This window comes from Xenopus laevis, chromosome 5L, assembly GCF_017654675.1.
Source record: "Xenopus laevis strain J_2021 chromosome 5L, Xenopus_laevis_v10.1, whole genome shotgun sequence".
NCBI classification, from domain to species: domain Eukaryota; kingdom Metazoa; phylum Chordata; class Amphibia; order Anura; family Pipidae; genus Xenopus; species Xenopus laevis.
Window position 1 is genome coordinate 51,550,775 of NC_054379.1, and position 18,862 is coordinate 51,569,636.

General features: G+C 36.4%; 1 protein-coding gene across 3 annotated transcripts in view; it reads left to right on the forward strand.

Moving 5' to 3' along the window:
• fam120b.L (family with sequence similarity 120B L homeolog) overlaps positions 1 to 18,862 on the forward strand; it is a 79,993-nt gene that overhangs the window by 60,260 nt on the left and 871 nt on the right. For 2 of the 3 annotated variants that reach the window (XM_041562743.1, XM_041562744.1), the window contains exons 8-11: positions 6,391 to 6,478; positions 8,872 to 8,991; positions 10,227 to 10,322; positions 13,329 to 13,383. In XM_041562743.1, the coding sequence (XP_041418677.1) occupies positions 6,391 to 6,478; positions 8,872 to 8,991; positions 10,227 to 10,322; positions 13,329 to 13,383 (359 nt within the window). Of the gene's footprint in view, positions 1 to 6,390; positions 6,479 to 7,310; positions 7,415 to 8,871; positions 8,992 to 10,226; positions 10,323 to 13,328; positions 13,384 to 18,862 lie in introns of those variants that run through there. The other variant, XR_005961226.1, reaches the window with a different exon arrangement.

Below are 18,862 nucleotides of genomic sequence, written 5' to 3' on the forward strand. Positions count from 1 at the left end.
TTCATGTTTAGAACAGCAAAATCAAAACTCTGCCTGCATTTATGCATAGACTCCTTTGTGTGCTCGTAAATTATTTATATACCCCAAAGGGTTTAAAATTCTCTCAGTTTCACCTAAGTATGGTATTAATTGTACTTATGGAAGACTGGCCAGGCCCCCTGCTTGGAAAGATGTTGCCGTCTAAGCCATACAGTAACCTCCCATTTAAAGATAAGTTATTACTGGTCACATAATAACACTTAGGTGAGAATTATTTTCTCAAACATGTTGTATCAAGAACGTGGGAGTGACTGCTTGCAGAGCACAACAAGATGTTGCACCCTATTTACTGTTTTTCCTCAAAACAAATCATACACATACAGCCCAGAGGGTAAATATGTAGTTGCTGAGAATTTTTGCCCTGGTGCTTTCCAGACACACCTGTAATAAACACCATATTTAAAATAACTATCTTTTTTTGCTAGTGGCTGTTGTTTGCATTCTTATTTTGCAGCACTGAGGTCCTAGGTTCCACTCTGACCAGTGCATTGGTCTGCAAAGAGTTTGTGCTCCACATCTGTGTGATTTTTCTCCAGGTTTCCTCCCAAATGCCAAAAACATACAGAAGGTTAAACTGGCTTCTGATAAAACTGACCTTGACGTATGTGTGAGAGATAGGGAACTTAGACTGTAAACTCTACTGGAGAAGTGTAACAAGCTACAGAATATGTTGATGCTATATAAATATAATAATAGTAACATACAAGCTATTATAATTATGGATAAAGCAAATGGCTAACACTTTGTTTTTCATATACAATTCTATAACCAAACCATGTTACTGTGAAATATAGTCTTAAGATCATGTTCAATACCTTCAGACTATGGGGCTAGCCTTTAAATAAATGGCCTCCAGTGTGAAATACCTGGGTACCACTTGGCAACTAGAAAACCAGATTCAATATTATTAAATATATTTTCCATGTTAGTGCACACTCACAGGCTCTGAAAAGTATTTGTAGTATAAGGATAATACCTTCTAGCTCAATCCTATGTGATCTAAGTGACACATTAATGTTCACGGAGTACAGGAAATGCTGCTTCTTCAATTAAGACTTCATCTTTATTATTTTATATCTTTATTATTTTCTACAGTACATTTAAAACATCACAGAGACTTCTTACACCATACGCTTTACAAGTTTCATGGCCATGAAACACATAAAATGGATGGTATAAGAAGACGTCTCTGTGATCTGGATGTTTTTAATTAAGAAGCAGGGCATACCTGTGAGTAAGTACCCTTATAAGTATTGTTCCCATATGATCTAAGTCACTGAATTGTTTCTACTGTCTTCTTTGCTTTTCTTTGAAAAATGCTTCTGTCCTATTGCATCTCTGCAATCTCTGTGCTGACTTTGGCACCACGCCAGCAAGTCAGATTCTGAGAGATCTGGTTGTCCTGGACAGAGTCTAAAGGGGTACCATGTGTGCATTAGCATCCAAGAACACTGGAAAAACTTTGAAACACTTTTTAAAAAAAAAACAGAACAGACTTTAGGAAAAATCAGTGAATTTTAATACATTGGGGTAAACTACAAGATACCACCCATACCATTTACACCGTACTTTAAAGGGGCAGCTTACTTTCACAAATCGTATTTTTAATTAGTAGATGCAAATAATTTTCAGTTGTTTTCTGTTTTCTTTTTTTACTGTTTCCCTAAAATGTAAGTTTTGAAAATGAAAACCCTTTCTCATGTTTCCTAGTAACATATATATCCCGCTGTATAAACCTCAGTCCTCACTAGGAACATTATGATTTATATTGTTAATGTAAAGGCACAGAGCTCATGTTCCAGTTCTCAAAATAGTAAAGCCATATAACTTAGATGAGATTCAAAATATGCTTATTAGAGAGAGGGTTTTTGTATAGGAATTATTTTAATTTATTCACAGTTTCAATCATAATATGTATCAAAATCTCCCAATGCTTATCTTAACTGATATAGTTTAAAACTGAGTTGCCAGCTAATTTAATTAAGCAACATTTATGACATTCTACTGCCTTAAGGAGGAGGCTAATGGAGGAAGGAAATTCTTTATTTCTTTATAGACTAAAGAGGTGAAGAAAATGATAAGTGGTTGTTGTCATTAGCAAACATAAGAAAGGGGGCCTCTGTTCTAATACGAAACCATAATGCACTTTATTTGCTATTAATGAAGAAGAATTATAGGAACATTAAAACAGCTATTTGTAGCATTATGCATTATGTAGGTATGTTATGTATATTAATATGTGATTTTTAGTAGTTGGAGAGGAAAATGCTCTGCTTGATAACTTTTGAGTCTAAATTATCTACTATAAAGAGAATAGCATTAGCTCTACTTGGTACTTGTAAAAAAAGTTAAAAACCAACTAGCTGCACAGAAGTACAAGTTTTGGACCTGTTATCCAGAATGCCCAGGGCCTGGGGTTTTTTGATAAGTAATTTGGATCACTATACCTTATGTATACAAAAAAATTGTTAAAACATTAAATAAACCCAATAGGCTTATTTTGCTTTCAATAAAGATTAATTATATTTTAGTAAGGATCAAGTACATGCTACGGTTTTATAATTACAGAGAAAAAGGAAATTATTAATAAAGGTTAAAAAAATTTGGTGTTTTCTGGATAATGGGTTTCTGAATAATGGATCCCATACCTGTACTTATGCTTATTAGCTTATGGCCAGAAAATAGTCCTCATTGTTCAGCATTACCCTATAACCTAATCATTCTTAAAAAGGGTGCATCTTAATGCAATTTTGTGTGCTTGGCTATTTAGCTTTTCAGATGTGCAGTTCAGTGTAGTAAATGGAAAGACCTTGCCTCAGACATTGGGAAAATATATATTTTTCACCCACATACAAAGTGAACACATCAGTATCCCCTGTTAGTATGTCCCGACCCTGGCGTTTCAGGTACACAGAGGCCCAATTAGCCCAAACAGTTGCCCAAACAGCCCCCACCAGCCCACTAAATACTGACTTTTTATGGCATCTTATAGCAGCCCCTCTGGCATTTGCCAGAACCCACAGATTGCCAGTCCGGGCCTGCCTGTTAGGTTCCTCGTTCCCCGTCTAGATTGTTACACCTTTGGTGCAGTCCCAACATTTTTGGATGCAAATGAAATTGCAAATGGGAACAATTCTAAATTATATAATATAAAAGGGACACGCTTACTGTATCTGTCCATTGTATGTGAGTTGGAAAGACAGCCAAACTATATTCCAAGCATGAAAATAATATATGATTTAAACAATGAAATAGATACTTGGCAGCAATACAGTATGACAAATGTGCCTTAGCCACTGTACATTTAGTTTCACTGTGCATGAATAATAGACACAAAATCAAATACATATATGACATTAAACATGAGATTTAATGGAGTTCTAGATTTAAGGTAAAATATACCAGCTTTATAAAGTGGGTTTCTTTCTGTTTCTTTCTCTTTTATCTGAGGGTAATAATTAAGGATATGGCGCATCCCTATTTTTGAGATTTGGCTGAACCCCCTGAATCTTTCAGGAAAAAAATAGGGAATGGCAGGGGGAAAATTTTCATCCCCTTAATCACGTTCCCTATTATAAGGTATAGTGACTACTGTATTTTCTCCTTTCCTGCCCCTGGAACGATTTACTTGACAACTAGGAAAGTATTACTTAAACTCCTTGAAACATATGTTGGCTCTTACCTGAAGTGTGTCTGTAATTGACATGTTACTAATTCAGTGACTATAAATATTAGAGCTCACTTGGCACATCGTTTGAATACCCAGGAGCAAATGTACTGTAGGTAAAAGCTTTTTTTTTCAGTAAGGTCTAATTAGATGGGGATTTGTGAAAATATATATTATATTAAAGCATGGTTAAATCAATGTCATTGTTGACTGATTTTTTTGTCAGCTTTATGAGTACAAGAAAATACTCTGGTTTGCATTTATTCCTCTAAAATTTAAGGCTGGGAATTGTACGCACTGAAATATGATAATAAGCAGTGAAGTACCTGCAAGATATTCTGATCAAAATAGTACGAATCGAGGACCCGTACGATCATATCTGTATGTCTATGGCCAGCTTAAGCCAAAGCTCCCTCATGTAAGATGGTTTACATGCAGTGATCCCCATTCTTTTGGATTAAAAGGTATTTTCGAACACTTTGTTGCCCGTTGGAAAATCTCCTGCAAGCACTTTGTATGACGTTGCTCTAAGTGTAGAAATGGCAGCCTAATAGTTTAAGATGCAGGGCATTGCAATTGTATATTAAAAATGAGCCCTTATATTAGATCCATTGTTTCTGCCTTGGTCCTTGTCACAGGATCATTTTTGTGTTCATGTATATCATCTTGCCTATGAAAAAAAAGCCTTTAAAGGAACAGTAATACCAAAAACTGAAAGTGTTTTAAAGTAATGAAAATATATTGTAGTGTTGCCCTGCACTGGTAAAACTGATGTGTTTGCTTCAGAAACACTACTATAGTTTATATAAACAAGCTGCTGAGTAGCAATGGTGGAAATTGAAAAACGGCTATATGGCACAGGTTAACTAATGGATAAAAGATAGCATTATTTTCTACAGAGCTTATCTGCTATCTGCTGTGTAACTTGAGCCTTTTCTCCTTTGAATGGCTGCCCCCATTGCTACACAGTAGCTTATTTATATAAACAGTAGTGTTTCTGAAGCAAACACAGCACAGCAAACACTGCATTATATTTTTATTACTTTAACACAATTTAATTTTTTGATGTTACTGGTTCTTTAAACAAAAGTGGACTACTATTGTTCATTAAGTTCCAAAGTTTATAGATATAAGACCTTCAGGGTTATCTGTACACTTATCACCTTGTTTGAAAGTTAGTCTGTTTGCAGTGATTTATCAAAGTCAGTATGAGTATTTCAAATTCAAATGACTATAAATGTACTCCCATATCATCTCCATATGTAAAATGAGAGTGTTACAGCACTAACAAGCTCCTATAGCAGATTTAAAAACAGAGACCCCTTAAATTGGGTCACTATATTTAAACAATATGCTCAGTACAAAGCCTGTAAGGGAGAATACATGCACACAATGGGGTTAAGCAGTAAATATTTTATCTTTCTGCTAGAAGTGGTTGTTAGCCAAGAGTTTTCCTTTTTTTTGTTTTTGATCAGTCGTTATGCTCAGCCACTCAATTTTGGGAACAGGAACAATACGAAACATATTTGCAGCTTGTAAGAAAGGATATTTACTTTTGTTGCCTGGTTCTGCATTCCAAAGGCACCTGTGCAAATACATTTCACCTTGGCATTATGATTAATGGTTTATCATGACAAAGAATGTCCACCCTACTGCTACTCTACAAAATATGTGTGCCTCTTAGCATATCATTGTATAAGACCTTTCAGGGTGCCTCAGTGTGTACTAAATGCTTGTCAGATACTGATAGACACATAAAGCAGAGAATAAATAGGGGACACTCAAGTCCAAGAAAGGGAAGGGCATTCTGGTAATTCAAGTTTGGAACATATAACCTCTGCTTAAGTTAAGCATTAATATTTATAACGTTACTTAAAAACTAAAGTCCACAATACACAACATTTTCTTTATAATTTTTTTTTCTGTATAATCTATACACAGATCATACTTATGTCTGTGTCTTTGCTTTTGATTTCTGTTCTGTCTTGTTGCTCCTCATCTCTTTATGGCCTCTTGCTGCTTTAAAGTTATCATGAATATAAGTTTACTGGTAATGTTTAGTCTTCGTAATCTCTTTCCATGCCCAATACAGTTTTCTCTGTAGATCTGATTACTCTGATTACTTTTACTTTGCCACTGAATCCACTCCAGTTTACAATGCATACAGATCCATTGATGGATCGTTAATTATTGAATGGTACATGCACAGAGCTGTCGTGGGGTCTGACATGACCCAGCCATCCTACCCTGACTGACTGAGCTGATGCTTCTTTCATCCTCACCTACCACCTGAAACTAGCTTTTTTCACTTACCTACTGGGTTACGGGGTAAGGGCAAGGAAAGACTTGGAAACGGTAAGATTTTCTGCCATCCCAGTGTTGGAGGGACTACTTAGATGCAGGTCTGTCATGTAAAATAGGTCACCTTTGATGGGACAGCAACTTTGATAGGCTAGCAAATGTATGGTTGCAGTAACGTGCAACAATGCATTTGTGCTTAGAGTTTAAGTATCTCAGAGGCAGAAACCATGGAATCATTAATGGTCATGCAAATAATATACTATATTATAGTTATAGAGATGTTTTTCTACATTTATACCATCACTGTCACACTAGGTGTTCAATATCTGGACTTATCCAGCAGATGCAAATGTGCTGTCATGGTTTGTCTGTTTAAATTTCAGGAACCCCTGATTCTTCTTTTCAAGAAACTAATGAAGATCATTTGTGATGCATGTGCTGCCAAGAACAGGATCTTACAGGATACAAAGAGTAAGAATAACTTGTATCACTTCATAAAACTGGTTAGAGGCAGGGTGTTTCTCTGTTAATTTGTAGCTAGATGCTACATCAAGCTTAATATTATCATTTTATTTAGAGGGCCAACAAATCTTTCTCAATTGCCCAAGGCTATATTCAGTATCCTATAACCGGCAGGACAAGAAATAACACTGTTTACTGTAAACGAAATAATCTTTGCACTGACATGAAAAATTAAAAATAGTTTAGTAAACTGTCTGTAGGTACTGTAAATGGAGAGAAGAATGTCTTCTACTGAACCTACACCACTTGACTAAACCTCCTTTCTGGGGGAACATTCAGCCTCTGCAACCAACTGAAACCAGATCCCTTATTACCCTGATCTATAGAATTTGCACATTCTAAAGTAGTTGTGTTACATTCCAAAACAATGGATAATGTTTCAAACATTGTATTGTGTTTACCCTTAAACAATATATGTTTAGTTTAAGAATTTAACAGATTTTTTTAGTTAGGCAGATTAAGGTATCAGATTTATGTTGAATCTCCAAATCTTTTTCCTTTACCTAAAGTCCCTTTGAATGCACAATTAGGCAAGGAGTAGTATCTGTAGCTATAATCCTGTTATTTATGGCAATACAAAAACCCTAAAACTTGACGTACAAGGGAGATAAAAGCTTATAAACATGAAATATGAATGAGGAAAAAAATATTGTGTTCAACCCTTCCATTCACCATTCTGACCTTGGAACATTGATAAGTTTTTTTTTTCTTATATATAAAAACAAATGCTTGTAGGAACCAAGAGCATTCCACTTAGAGCCTTTTATATTTTATTTGGCAGGGTAGCCCTGTACTGAGGATGGCAAGCTCCAAGGGTTCATTTACTTGCCGTATGGCAGTTCCAGGCCCCGCACTCAGTTGTGTAAAAAATCCCACTCATTAACGGTAATTATGTCACTAAGTTTCCTTGCACTTCCATATAGTTGGACTCATTGCTGCTGCCTGACTTCTGTTCCTAACCGAGCACTGCTGCACCATTGATGCAGGGTAACAGTGGAACCGGGCAGTAGCTCCTAGTTTCCACTACATTCTGCATCAATAGGCACAACTCAGATGCACCAAAAGAACAGGGCAAACACATCAGTCTCATGCTGGAAATGACATCTGGCTGACTTAGAACATTTTTATTGCAATTGTGTCCGATACGCATTGATGTGCAAGTGTAGTTGTGTCATTTTTTATGTATTGGCTTTTGGCTGCAATTGCATCAGGCAATTATTCCCCTATATTTTACGAAAATAGAGCATGCAGCTTGTACTTAATGTACTGATGCTTTATTACCATTCTGCCGCATACTTTTAACCAGTTTCACCCACTTTGTGTGACTTTGGTGCAGGTATACAGAAACCCAGTTCATTCTTTGGTATTGTTATTGCTTATTATTATAAGTCTCCGTAGTCTCATGGAATGCAGAACATACAATCTTTTGTATTCAAAATGATCTGTTACAACAATGCCATTTGAAAAGTGTTAGTTGATTGTTCAAGGACGCTTTTTGGAAAAGGGGCAGTTATGCATTTTTTTTCCTCTCTTCGTATATCACACTATTCAAGGTTAACACTAAATCTATCACAAGCTAACAAATATATATAATTTATATTCCTGGCTTATACACTTTCTCTCAAGGCCACTATTTATCCTGCACTTTTTCATCACATGTAGACAATTAGTTTACTGGATATATAGTCAGCAAAATCTAAAAAAGCCATAAAGTATATCAGTGTAGCCATAATTACTATTTGTTCTTGGGAATAAAAAGCTATATTTTCAAACAAAAAAGACACTGCTCAAACACAAAGTCTCACAGGTATAAAAGTGAATCAGCGCCTGTGGCAAAGTGTTCTATCTACAATGACATAGGTCAATGATGTTTAATATATGGTGCTGACCTAAGATTTCATTATAATCCATTAGATGTACAGGAATGGGGTCTGTTGTCTAGTACTTAATATTAAATAAGCTTGCATATGGTAGGGACAGGGGAAATTGAAATGAAATGTCGTCCCTATGTCCTCATATGATCAAAAGTTTTGGCTATGTGATAACTTACAAAAGCTCGATATATCTATTAATCAGCCTTAGCCACTATAATTAGTGTAAGTCACTTCTATTGAAGAGATATTAATCAAGATAAATAAGTATGAAGAGCAGAGTGAAGACATATCTCTTTCAGTCAAGAAAGAGATTTTGACTCTTGAAAGGAAAGCCATAAGGGGAGGTTTCTGTGAAGACAGAAAATATTAATATAAAGTTATCAAATTAAATTCTTCCAGACCAAAATGAGAGATCTACCGTCAATATGCTACCAGTTCTAATGTAAAAATGCCATTGTTTCTTGGCAGGAAGACTACATCATTCATTTGCTGGGCATCAACAGCAAGCAAGATTCAGCTATCAGAATCAACACCATCGTGAAAGAAACCAGAGGCATAATTTTCCGAGACGTGGTAATGCTTTTGGAGGTAACCCCCCTCTGTAATATCATATCTAATGTTTGAAAGCTATAGTAGGGAAAAGTCATTTGTTAACTAAGTGAACGATTGTAAAATATGTCTTCATGTGATGATTTATTTTATATACTATATTAAATAGGGAAAGGGCAAGATATACAGTCATTTTATTACAGTCATTTTATTACTTCCCATTATTCCTTTCTTATATGTCAGCACCTGGGATTTTATTTTAATAAAATCAATCCGACCTTGTATAAATATCCACTTTTTCCCAGTGGAAACATATATTACCTATAGAAGCCACAACACATCCACCTCCATCTATTGCTTTTCTTCTAACACATATCAAACCTTTTCCAATGATTCATCAAGGCTTTATTCAATGTTACCCCCTTTCTTCATATTTAAACTCTTTACCACTTTCATAATATCAATTGCTAGAATATTTAAACAGCAATTAAAACAAAGTGGATTTCACTAAAGGTGCACCACTTCAAATCACACACTAGGTCTCATTTACTGGCCAGAAATGGGTAGCCATATAAATCCCATTCATGGAAGTGCTTGTACTTATATACACTTCTCCATAGCCTCCAATTTGCTGCATGCACCTCCTATGACACATATACAAAGTGAAGGGTGATGTGCAATGGCTTGGCTCCTGTTGCATGCTGCACCCACAGGTGCCTACAAACCCACACTGAGATAACGTGTTCTCAATTTGCCAAATAGACACAACTTTAGCACCAGCACTGATATGCCATTGCATGTACTCCAGGCACAAATTATGCTGGAATTCCGAAAGTGAACATTACATTGCATATTGTAAAACACAAACTTGGCATACAGTTCGTAAGCCACCCAAGAAGGTGTTCGATATGCCTGCTATGTGACTGCCTCTGGTAACTTGTGGGAAATTGCCACCCAAGGCAAGGTCTCTTTGTGATGCCTTAGCATTCTACAGTTATGATGTCTGGTTACTACTGATTTGATTGTTAACAGTGTCCATCATGGTAAACAAACCAGCAGTTTACATGTGAATTTCTATAGGAGGACTGGATGTAATATGCATACTGTTCGATTTTATCTAGGACATCTCTGTTGGATGAATAGTTATAAATATACTTAGATATGGTTGGTATACAAAGATTATTATTGTCTTATGACCAGCAGTGCTTCTTTTTTGTTTACTATTGAATCAAATGCAGTTGCATGCTCAGTTGCCAAGTTCTTTAATTCTGCAGGAGAAAGACCAAACACTGGGTTCCACACGGGACACTGTACAGAGGAAAGACAAGAGCGGTGGCATGGTGCTCATGGGTATGACATGTCATATCCAGGTAATTAATATAGTAATATGGTACAATATTTTTTAAAGGGATCTGTTATCCCTGTTTGTAATACCTGTCTTTCTTTTATAGTTTTTACAATAAAGGGATTATTTACTAAACTCTGGTCGGGCCAAATTTTTTGAGATTTATTAAAGCCAGATGCTGCAAAAATCCTTAATCTGAATATCCAGTATCTCAGACCTGCCGAGGTTGTGTATAGGTCAATGGCAGAGGTCCCTATCCTAATTGAAAGTTATCATGGTCTGTACTGGGTTTAGCCCGAAAGTCTGATCATTTCAGGGTTTTCGGACAAAAACTGAAAAAAATACAATTCGGGAAAAAGCCCAAAAAAATTATACAATACAATTTTTCGTGCAATTTTTTTCAGGTTTTTCCCCGAACCAATTAATTTGAGCTTTTTATATAATAAATAAGGTAGGATCAGGTATGGGAGTTTGGTTGTGGTTTTTTATTATTTAAATAATGAGTTAAATTTGGATTCTAGTAAATAACAGTATCTTCTGTGATTATATTACATCAAAATTTGTACTTTACCAGTGATAAATGATAAGATCAAGGCCTGCTAGCTTCATAAATTTTAAATAATTTTGCTTTCTGTTTTTGTATATGTGAAGTTAAATTATGCTTTTTTATTAATAGTATATAGGAAAATTGTAAAAAAAAAAACTTTTCTCTACTTTATATTACCTTATAAAACTTTTTTTCAGTTCATTTGTTTTGAGATTGTTTTCAAGTCACCAGAAATAAAGATTTTCCAAAAATGCAGTTCATATCTGGTGTTTCAGTCTGGCAGTTTAGTAATCCAGGAGCAGCTGAACTGTTAAAATTTGCTACAGCAGTACATTTCTCAGCAGCATCTGTGGAATACTAGCAACTGCTGCACAAGTAAGTGAAAAAAGTCTTTGTTTTTGGTGAACCATCTGAAAACTGAACTGAAAAAAAGTGTTGGAAGGTGAACAACTCTTTAAAAGAAAATTCTTATAATTTCCCATTTATTTTTATGTGCTTATTCATCATTAAAAACATCTGTGGCGTCTACACAATCGATGGCGCTGGTGCACTTGTGCTTTTATGTTACTGTTCTACTCTGTCTACTCTGTTCTACATTCCATATATATCCAGGTGCAGGCTCATCGAGCACTGAAGGAGGAGCAGAGTCTCTTCCTGTGTTTCTCAGTAAGCTGAGATCCACTACATCTGGCAATAGTGCAAAGTGCAAGAAATGGGTGCAGTGCAATCTTTTTTTGCACTTTGCACACTGCCTTCATTCGATGTAGAATTGTCACAAATAGATTGTAGGTTTTTTGAGGCAGGGACCTCATTCCAGATGTATATTGAAACACCTGAGCACTTAAGCAAAAATAAATCTCTGCACTCTTCTTTCAAAAAACAGCAGGTACCCCCAACAAGTTTATGTGGCTTTTTTCATGAAGTGTGAGAAATAATATGCATGTCATTCAGACACACAAGTTAGGGAGCGGCAGAGGGCTCAGGATGAAATAGGGCAGAGGGCAAGTAGTAAGGATAGGGATGGCCTAATCCCTCTGATGCTTCACTGTGCACTTTGCACCATTTTTTTTTCGGCAGAAGTTGCACGTTCAGGCATTCCCCCAAGCAGTACTGCTCCATGGATGAGCATTAAGTGATGGGCCCCCCTTAGTGCTCTTTCAGTTCTGCCTGGGAATAGTAATTAACTGCTAAAATCACTTAAGCCATTACCTGTTACTGTATACATTAATTCATATGTTATAAATGTTTTCACCTTCCAGCTAATACTTGATGAATAATTGATTTCCCAAAAGTTTTTGCACAATAGATCAGTTTAAATAAAGCCCCCTTTAAATTAATTAATGATTTAAATGTTAGAACTGTATATGAAAACAAAGAGAATAATTACAAAGAAACAAATAAGGTGAGGGCAAGGCAAACAGTGTGAGAAGGAAATCCCTTGTGAGAGCCTAATACCTAAGCCTAATGCTTAAAATAGCAATCCAATCAGTTGAATCTGTTTTATCCAAAATTCCCTCAACAGTATTTCCTTACGACTTTTCTTTCTAAAGTTTTTACCCTTTCTTCTATTCTTCTTCTTCTATTAGAGTTCTTGTCTGATAATTACTTTGGTATTATTTGTATAGATTATTGCATATACTGTAGACTTATTTTCAAATACAAGAAAATTCGATGTTATAAGCCAAGTGTCAGCTGGTGACTTTCCCACAGAGATTAAATGCCCAAAACTGTGGTCAGTTACCCTATGGTTCCAGACAAATGAAAGAGCTTGCAGCACTTGCTATCACTGAGATGATGCAGAAAACACTGCTTGTGGGCCTTGGGCTTGGGCATTGGCAAAGTATGGCCAGGAGAGTGGCTGGTGGAATGGCTAGATTCATGCTGTTGAAAATGTAAACCTAAAGCTGCAGCAGAAGGACATTTGCATAGAACTAAAGATGCTGAGGACAGTGAAAACGATGTCAACTGGACTTTTTCAAAAACATGATCACCATGTACACACAACTTTCATTCATTTATCAACTTGGATGGTCTGTTTGTTATATAACTACAACTTCAGCTATTGGAGGGCTTTTGGGAGCTGTAGTGCTCTGACATCAGAGTTGCAAATGGTTGTCTACTCATTTAATGAAATAGTATAAATATATAATTTAGGAAAGCCAGGGAGCCCATTTGGATAATTTAAAAAAATGAATCTTTATTACAAAGGTATAGGCCAAAGCCTTTAGCTAAAACCGTTATCAGTAGTCCTTTGACTTATGTTGCGACATGTTACAGATTATGCAGCTGCCATGTAAATAGTAAATAGAGTAATAAAGCAAGAGTTTGCACGCTTAGCAGAGAAATTGTGCCAGAATGCATTTATATCAGCGCACTGACCAGCCTAGCAATCAAAAATAACTTTAAAAGTGTATATGCATCATATTTACTGGTGACAGGAAGAGTTACATAATGTTCATTTGCAAAATATGTTTTGGCCTGCAGAACCAGCATCCAGACGCAGGGGCCAAAGAGGAAGAGGATCCCAGTATTTGAACAGGTAATTATTCAAGAGCTGATAGAGTCTAGAAGATCTTATAGCTACTTACTTAATAGCTTCCATACTAGCATGCAGTAAGGTTTTGGCCCCCATAAACAGAAAGGACATTAAAAGTCTAGAAAGGGTCTAAAAAGGGCAGCTAATCGAATAATGCATTGGAGGAACGTATTCACTGGTCAGACTGGGTTTGTCCACACTTTGGAAATGCCCTTAAGGGGAATATTCTATAAATATAGAATCAAATATAAATAAATTGGTTTCTCACTCACCAAACCATTAATCTGTGGGATAGGTATCTCTTTAGAGTCAAAGAAAATAATCACATCTTTCTATGCAAAATAGGTTGGATTCATGATGTCCTAACTCTGCTTATATATTTTTCATTCATTTTCAAAATAAATAAATAAATGAAAAAAAAATATATATATATATATACACGGTGACTTTGGGAAACTATATAGTAGTCTATATCAGCCAACAAGACTGACTTATGATGACGTGCCAAGTCTTGTACCTGTCTGTCTCTCCTTTCCTAACTGCAAAGCAATAACAGCTGTACACGGCTTATAGCATAAAGAGTCAGTAGCCAGCAATAAGGGAAAGCCTCCTGCATAGATCAAAAGAAACAATAAATGGACCATCTCACCCTTCAGAAAATATCACAGTAAGGTAAAAGACAGAAGCATTTCATTTCAGTTTAAGACTCTGTCATCTTTATGCAGTCAATGTAGCGACTGATTTTTATTATTATGTGAAAAGTAGCATGCCGCATTATTCAGTCTTCAGTCCTGCTGTTGTGACTTCACATGATCAGTGGAATTGTGTGATAATGTGCAAGCTTTGTTGATCTTGCTGGACTGAATTACGCAAAAGAAATAGCAGAAATTTTTGTCAAAGTTGTGTTTGGCTTGTGTGCCAGCTAGATTTCTGTTGATTTGTATTGTGACCCGTGACAGAGAACTTCTTTTCAGGGCTGATTGTATGCAGAGGCTCTTTTTTGGATGATTTGCAGAATGTTAGAAACCTTATATGGACACCTTCACACAGATACCACAAATAGGGCAGGTGCAACCACTGTAAAACCAACATCAGATCATGCATTCGGCTGCATAGTTCGCTCGTGGCGCATGTTGCTCTCCAGACATTCCAACCGGACCGTTGCCCATGCCTCTGGAGTAGCTTCTGCACAATGTATATCTGTAATGCCTGTTACATTATGGAAAGCCCAGACCTGCAGCTTATATGAGTAGCCCTGAGAAACCAAGGTGAATGTTGTTTTAGGAACTTTTAAAATATACTCCTCTTAACCTTTTTAAAAAGTATACCACATATAATGACTTTTTTCAGTTGCTGTCCATTTTTTTTTTTTTTATAGTTTTTCTAATATGTACATTTTAAAACTATATTGGTTTCATTGTATATAGTCACTGTTATAATGTGATATATTAGCAGTATTACATATATTCCAGCAACTAATGTACCAAATTTATTATGAAAGCTTTGGCATTTTGCTCTCTAGATGCAGATGGTACTGCCGCAGCTGTGTTTCTATGCATCAGATTGTAATAGTGTAGAAAATCAGTGATCTTGTATACTGAGCTGCCACTGGGAAACATGAGGAGGAAAATGAAACAAATCTATTTTTAAAACTTAAGGGGAACGCCACAAAAAAAATAGTTTCTGCATTATATGCAGATGCATTATGATTTCATTATGATACTACTTTTGACTGCAATTAAATTGCTTTCAACTGCAATTAGATGTGAAAATGACTTTAAAGGGGTTGTTCACCTTTGAGTAAAGTTTCAGTATGGTGTAGGGAGCGATATTCTGAGACATTTTGCAATTGCTTTTCATTTTTTATTACTTGTGGTTTTTAATTTATTTCGTTTTTTATTCAGCGGCTCTCCAGTTTGCAGTGTCAGCAATCTGGTTGCTAGGGTCCAAATAACCTCAGCAACCATGCATTGATTTGAATGAGACTATGAGATTTTAATAGGAGAGGGTCGGAACAGAAACATGAGTAATAAAAAGTAGGAATAACAATAAGGGGCACATTTACTTAGCTCTAGTGAAGGAATAGAATAAAAAAAACTTTGAATTTCGAATGATTTTTTTGGCTACTACGACCTTGAATCGAACAATTCGAATTAAAAATCGTTCGACTATTTGACCATTCTATAGTCGAAGTACAGTCTCTTTAAAAAAAAGTTCGACCCCCTACTTCGCCAACTAAAACCTACCGAACCTCAATGTTAGCCTATGGGGAAGGTCCCCATAGGCTTTCTAACAAATTTTTGGTCGAAGGAAAATCGTTCGATCGATGGATTAAAATCCTTCGAATCGTTGTGGTAAATCCTTCGATATTCGAAATCGAAGGATTTAACTTCGACAGTCGAATAGCGAGGGTTAATTAACCCTCGATATTCGACCCTAAGTAAATGTGCCCCTAAATGTGCAGGCCCGGATTTGTGGCAAGGCCACATATGCCCGGGCCTAGGGCAGCGCAATTTCAGGGGCGGCCCAGCCGCATCAGTAACTAGCACTGGAGACTCACGTCAGTCTCCAGTTCTGTTCCCAAGTGTTAAGATGTGCGCGCGCGCGCACACTGAGGGGAAAGAGGACGGCACCTGGAAGGGGAGGGACATCGCTGGACAGGGGGAAGCGGAGGGGACGGCACAGTGCTGTTCCAGAGTGTTAAGCTATGCGCATGGGCACGCACAGAAAGCGGAAGGCCCTGGAAGGCAAGGGGACATCGCTGGACAGGAGGAAACCGGAAGTGGAGGTAACAGTGCTGGACAGGGGAAGCGAAGGTCACGGCACCGGCAGGGATGCGGGGGCGATGAGTAGAGCCGGCCTAGGGGCGGCAAGTTTGTAAATACAGGCCTGTAAATGTGTAGCTTTACAGAGCATTTGTTTTTAGATGGGGTCAGTGACCCCCTTTTGAAAACTGGAATGAGTCAGGTGAAGAAGGCAAATAATTCATAAACTATAAAAAATAAATAATGAAGACCAATAGAAAAGTTGCTTAGAATTGGCCATGCTATAACATACTACAAGTTAACCTGAAGGTGAAACACCCCTTTAAAACCAGTGAACATTTTTCATTAATATATATATATGGGAGATGGCCTTTCTGTAATTCGTAGCTTTCTGGATAACGGGTTTCCGGATAATGTATCACATACCTGTATAAAGATTCTTTGAATAAGATTTCAATTCATTATGCAAAAAATCCATGTGTGGAGTTTTTTTTAGAAAAATAGACAGCAGCTTGGAAAAAGTCAGTATGTGTACTTGAAAACATTTGTTATGAAGCTGAATTGCCCCTTTATGTTATATAGACAGAGATGATTTTTCTCTAGTACAAGTATCAAATCTATTATCCGGAAACCCGTTATCCAAAAAGTGAATTATAGGAAGGCCGTCTCCCATAGATTCCAATTTAATAAAATAATTAAAATTTAAAAAAATGTTTTCCCTCTAATTATAAAAAAGTGCCTTAAAATACAGGTATAGGATCCTTTATGCGGAAATCCCATAGACTCTATTATAATTAAATAATTCACATTTTTTAAAATAATTTCCCTTTTCTCTGTAATAATAAAACAGTATCTTGTACTTGATCCCAACTAAGATATAATTATTTTTTATCCGAAGCAAAACCAGCCTATTGGGTTAAATTATTTTTTAAATGGTATTTTACCAAACTTAAGGCATGGAGATCCAAATTGCAGACATATCCAGAAAGCCCCAAATCCCAAGCATTCTAGATAAGTCTCATACCTATACAAATTGAGATGTAATTATTTCTTATAAGAGGCAAAGCAATTCAGTTGAGTTTAATTCATGATTAGCTTATAGACATTTTAGAAAAATAGACAACAGCTGGGAAAAAGTCAGTATGTGTACTTGAAAGCATTTGTTATGAAGGTGAACTGCCCCTTTATTTAATATGTAAATCTCATCTATGCGGCAGAGGTCTGCTATTAGCTACTGACTTGATTAATTAACAGAAACTTGCTCTTTCTTGAAGTGAACCATTAGAATATTGTACTTGATGTCATGATATTTGCTCTAAATCGGTGTTGTGACAGCACCTGCCCACTTGCAGTTGTAACAGGGCTTCTTGCTTGTTTTTGTTTGCTTTGTGTTGTGTATTTTTTGACACGGCTGATGCAGAGACAGTCACACGAAAACCACAGCCACGGATACTGTAATATCATAAGGATGAAAGACCTTTTTCAGTACTTCTCTCTTTCTTCAATATTACAATTTGCCTTCAGGCAAGAGAGGCATTGTTCTGCCGTCCCCTCATTATTCTGATACTAATGAGTTTTGCCTAAAATAGTGCCCATTGCAAGTATATGTGCATACATTCCAGTGCAGGGGCAGAGGCACTTGTGTACTTGCTTACATATTTGACAGGTTAAACAAAACATTCATAACTGTATAGCAGTTTTAGAATTCCAGCTCTTTTGTTGTGCCGTAGGAATAATTGCAGGGGTCATGTTTGTTGTAGTTGATAATAGCTATTCGGGGTTGCCTCGGGGCCTTTTAAAGCTCAGTCGTCCATTAAGAGAAACTGCTTGTATGCAGCCACTTAACATGCAGAAATATATGTTTGCACAGTGTTTTTGCACTACTGAAGTTATATATTTGCAACTGCTATTTCATAAAAAAACAATTAGGAACCCAAGTTTACTTTCTACATTCCATTTCCTGTTTACACTGTAGGGACATTTTAAATCACAGCAAGATGTTGCTCAGAGATTTATTACTAGTATATAGATTCCACTAGTATATAGAGCAAGTATGTGCAATTCTTTTCCATCAGTCCTTGCCCCTGAGGAGCTTAATATCTATTTTTCCTGTACATTTTTTGAATGTAGGAAAAAACTCAGCCTGGAATGGGAAGAACAAAACAATAGAGCAGATAGTGCCCAGATTAGAGTCAAAGTTAGGACCCAGCATTACACAGCAGCAGTGAAACCTCTAAACCGCTATACCATCCCTTGAAATTCTTTACTGCTATTGATGAGTCTTCAACTTCTTCAAAACTACTAAGTATGGGTGACAGTTTTCATTGTTGTGTCTTGGTGACTACCCATTTACATGGGAGTAACCATTCAAGCTCAACAACATTCTCAGATTTTTTTTTTAGATTTTTCACCTAGAATTGACAACTGTTGCACTGGCTGCTCCCCCTAGAGTTGCTTATGTGGACCCACCCACTGAATTGCTGCACAGATTTTTAAAAGGAAGCACAAAAGAAAATTTTTTGTGCACGTGGTCTACAGAAAACTGAAGTATATCCATATCCATTAATCGCTTTAGGAATCTAATACTGAATGCAATTTCCTGCAGTGACTTTGTATTCTTCTATTTTAAGCACCAGTTGAACAGTGAGTGATTTAAAACATAATTCCTGAAAATGTGGAGATTCTAGGACGTTTTAGTGAATCACAATGTAAAATAT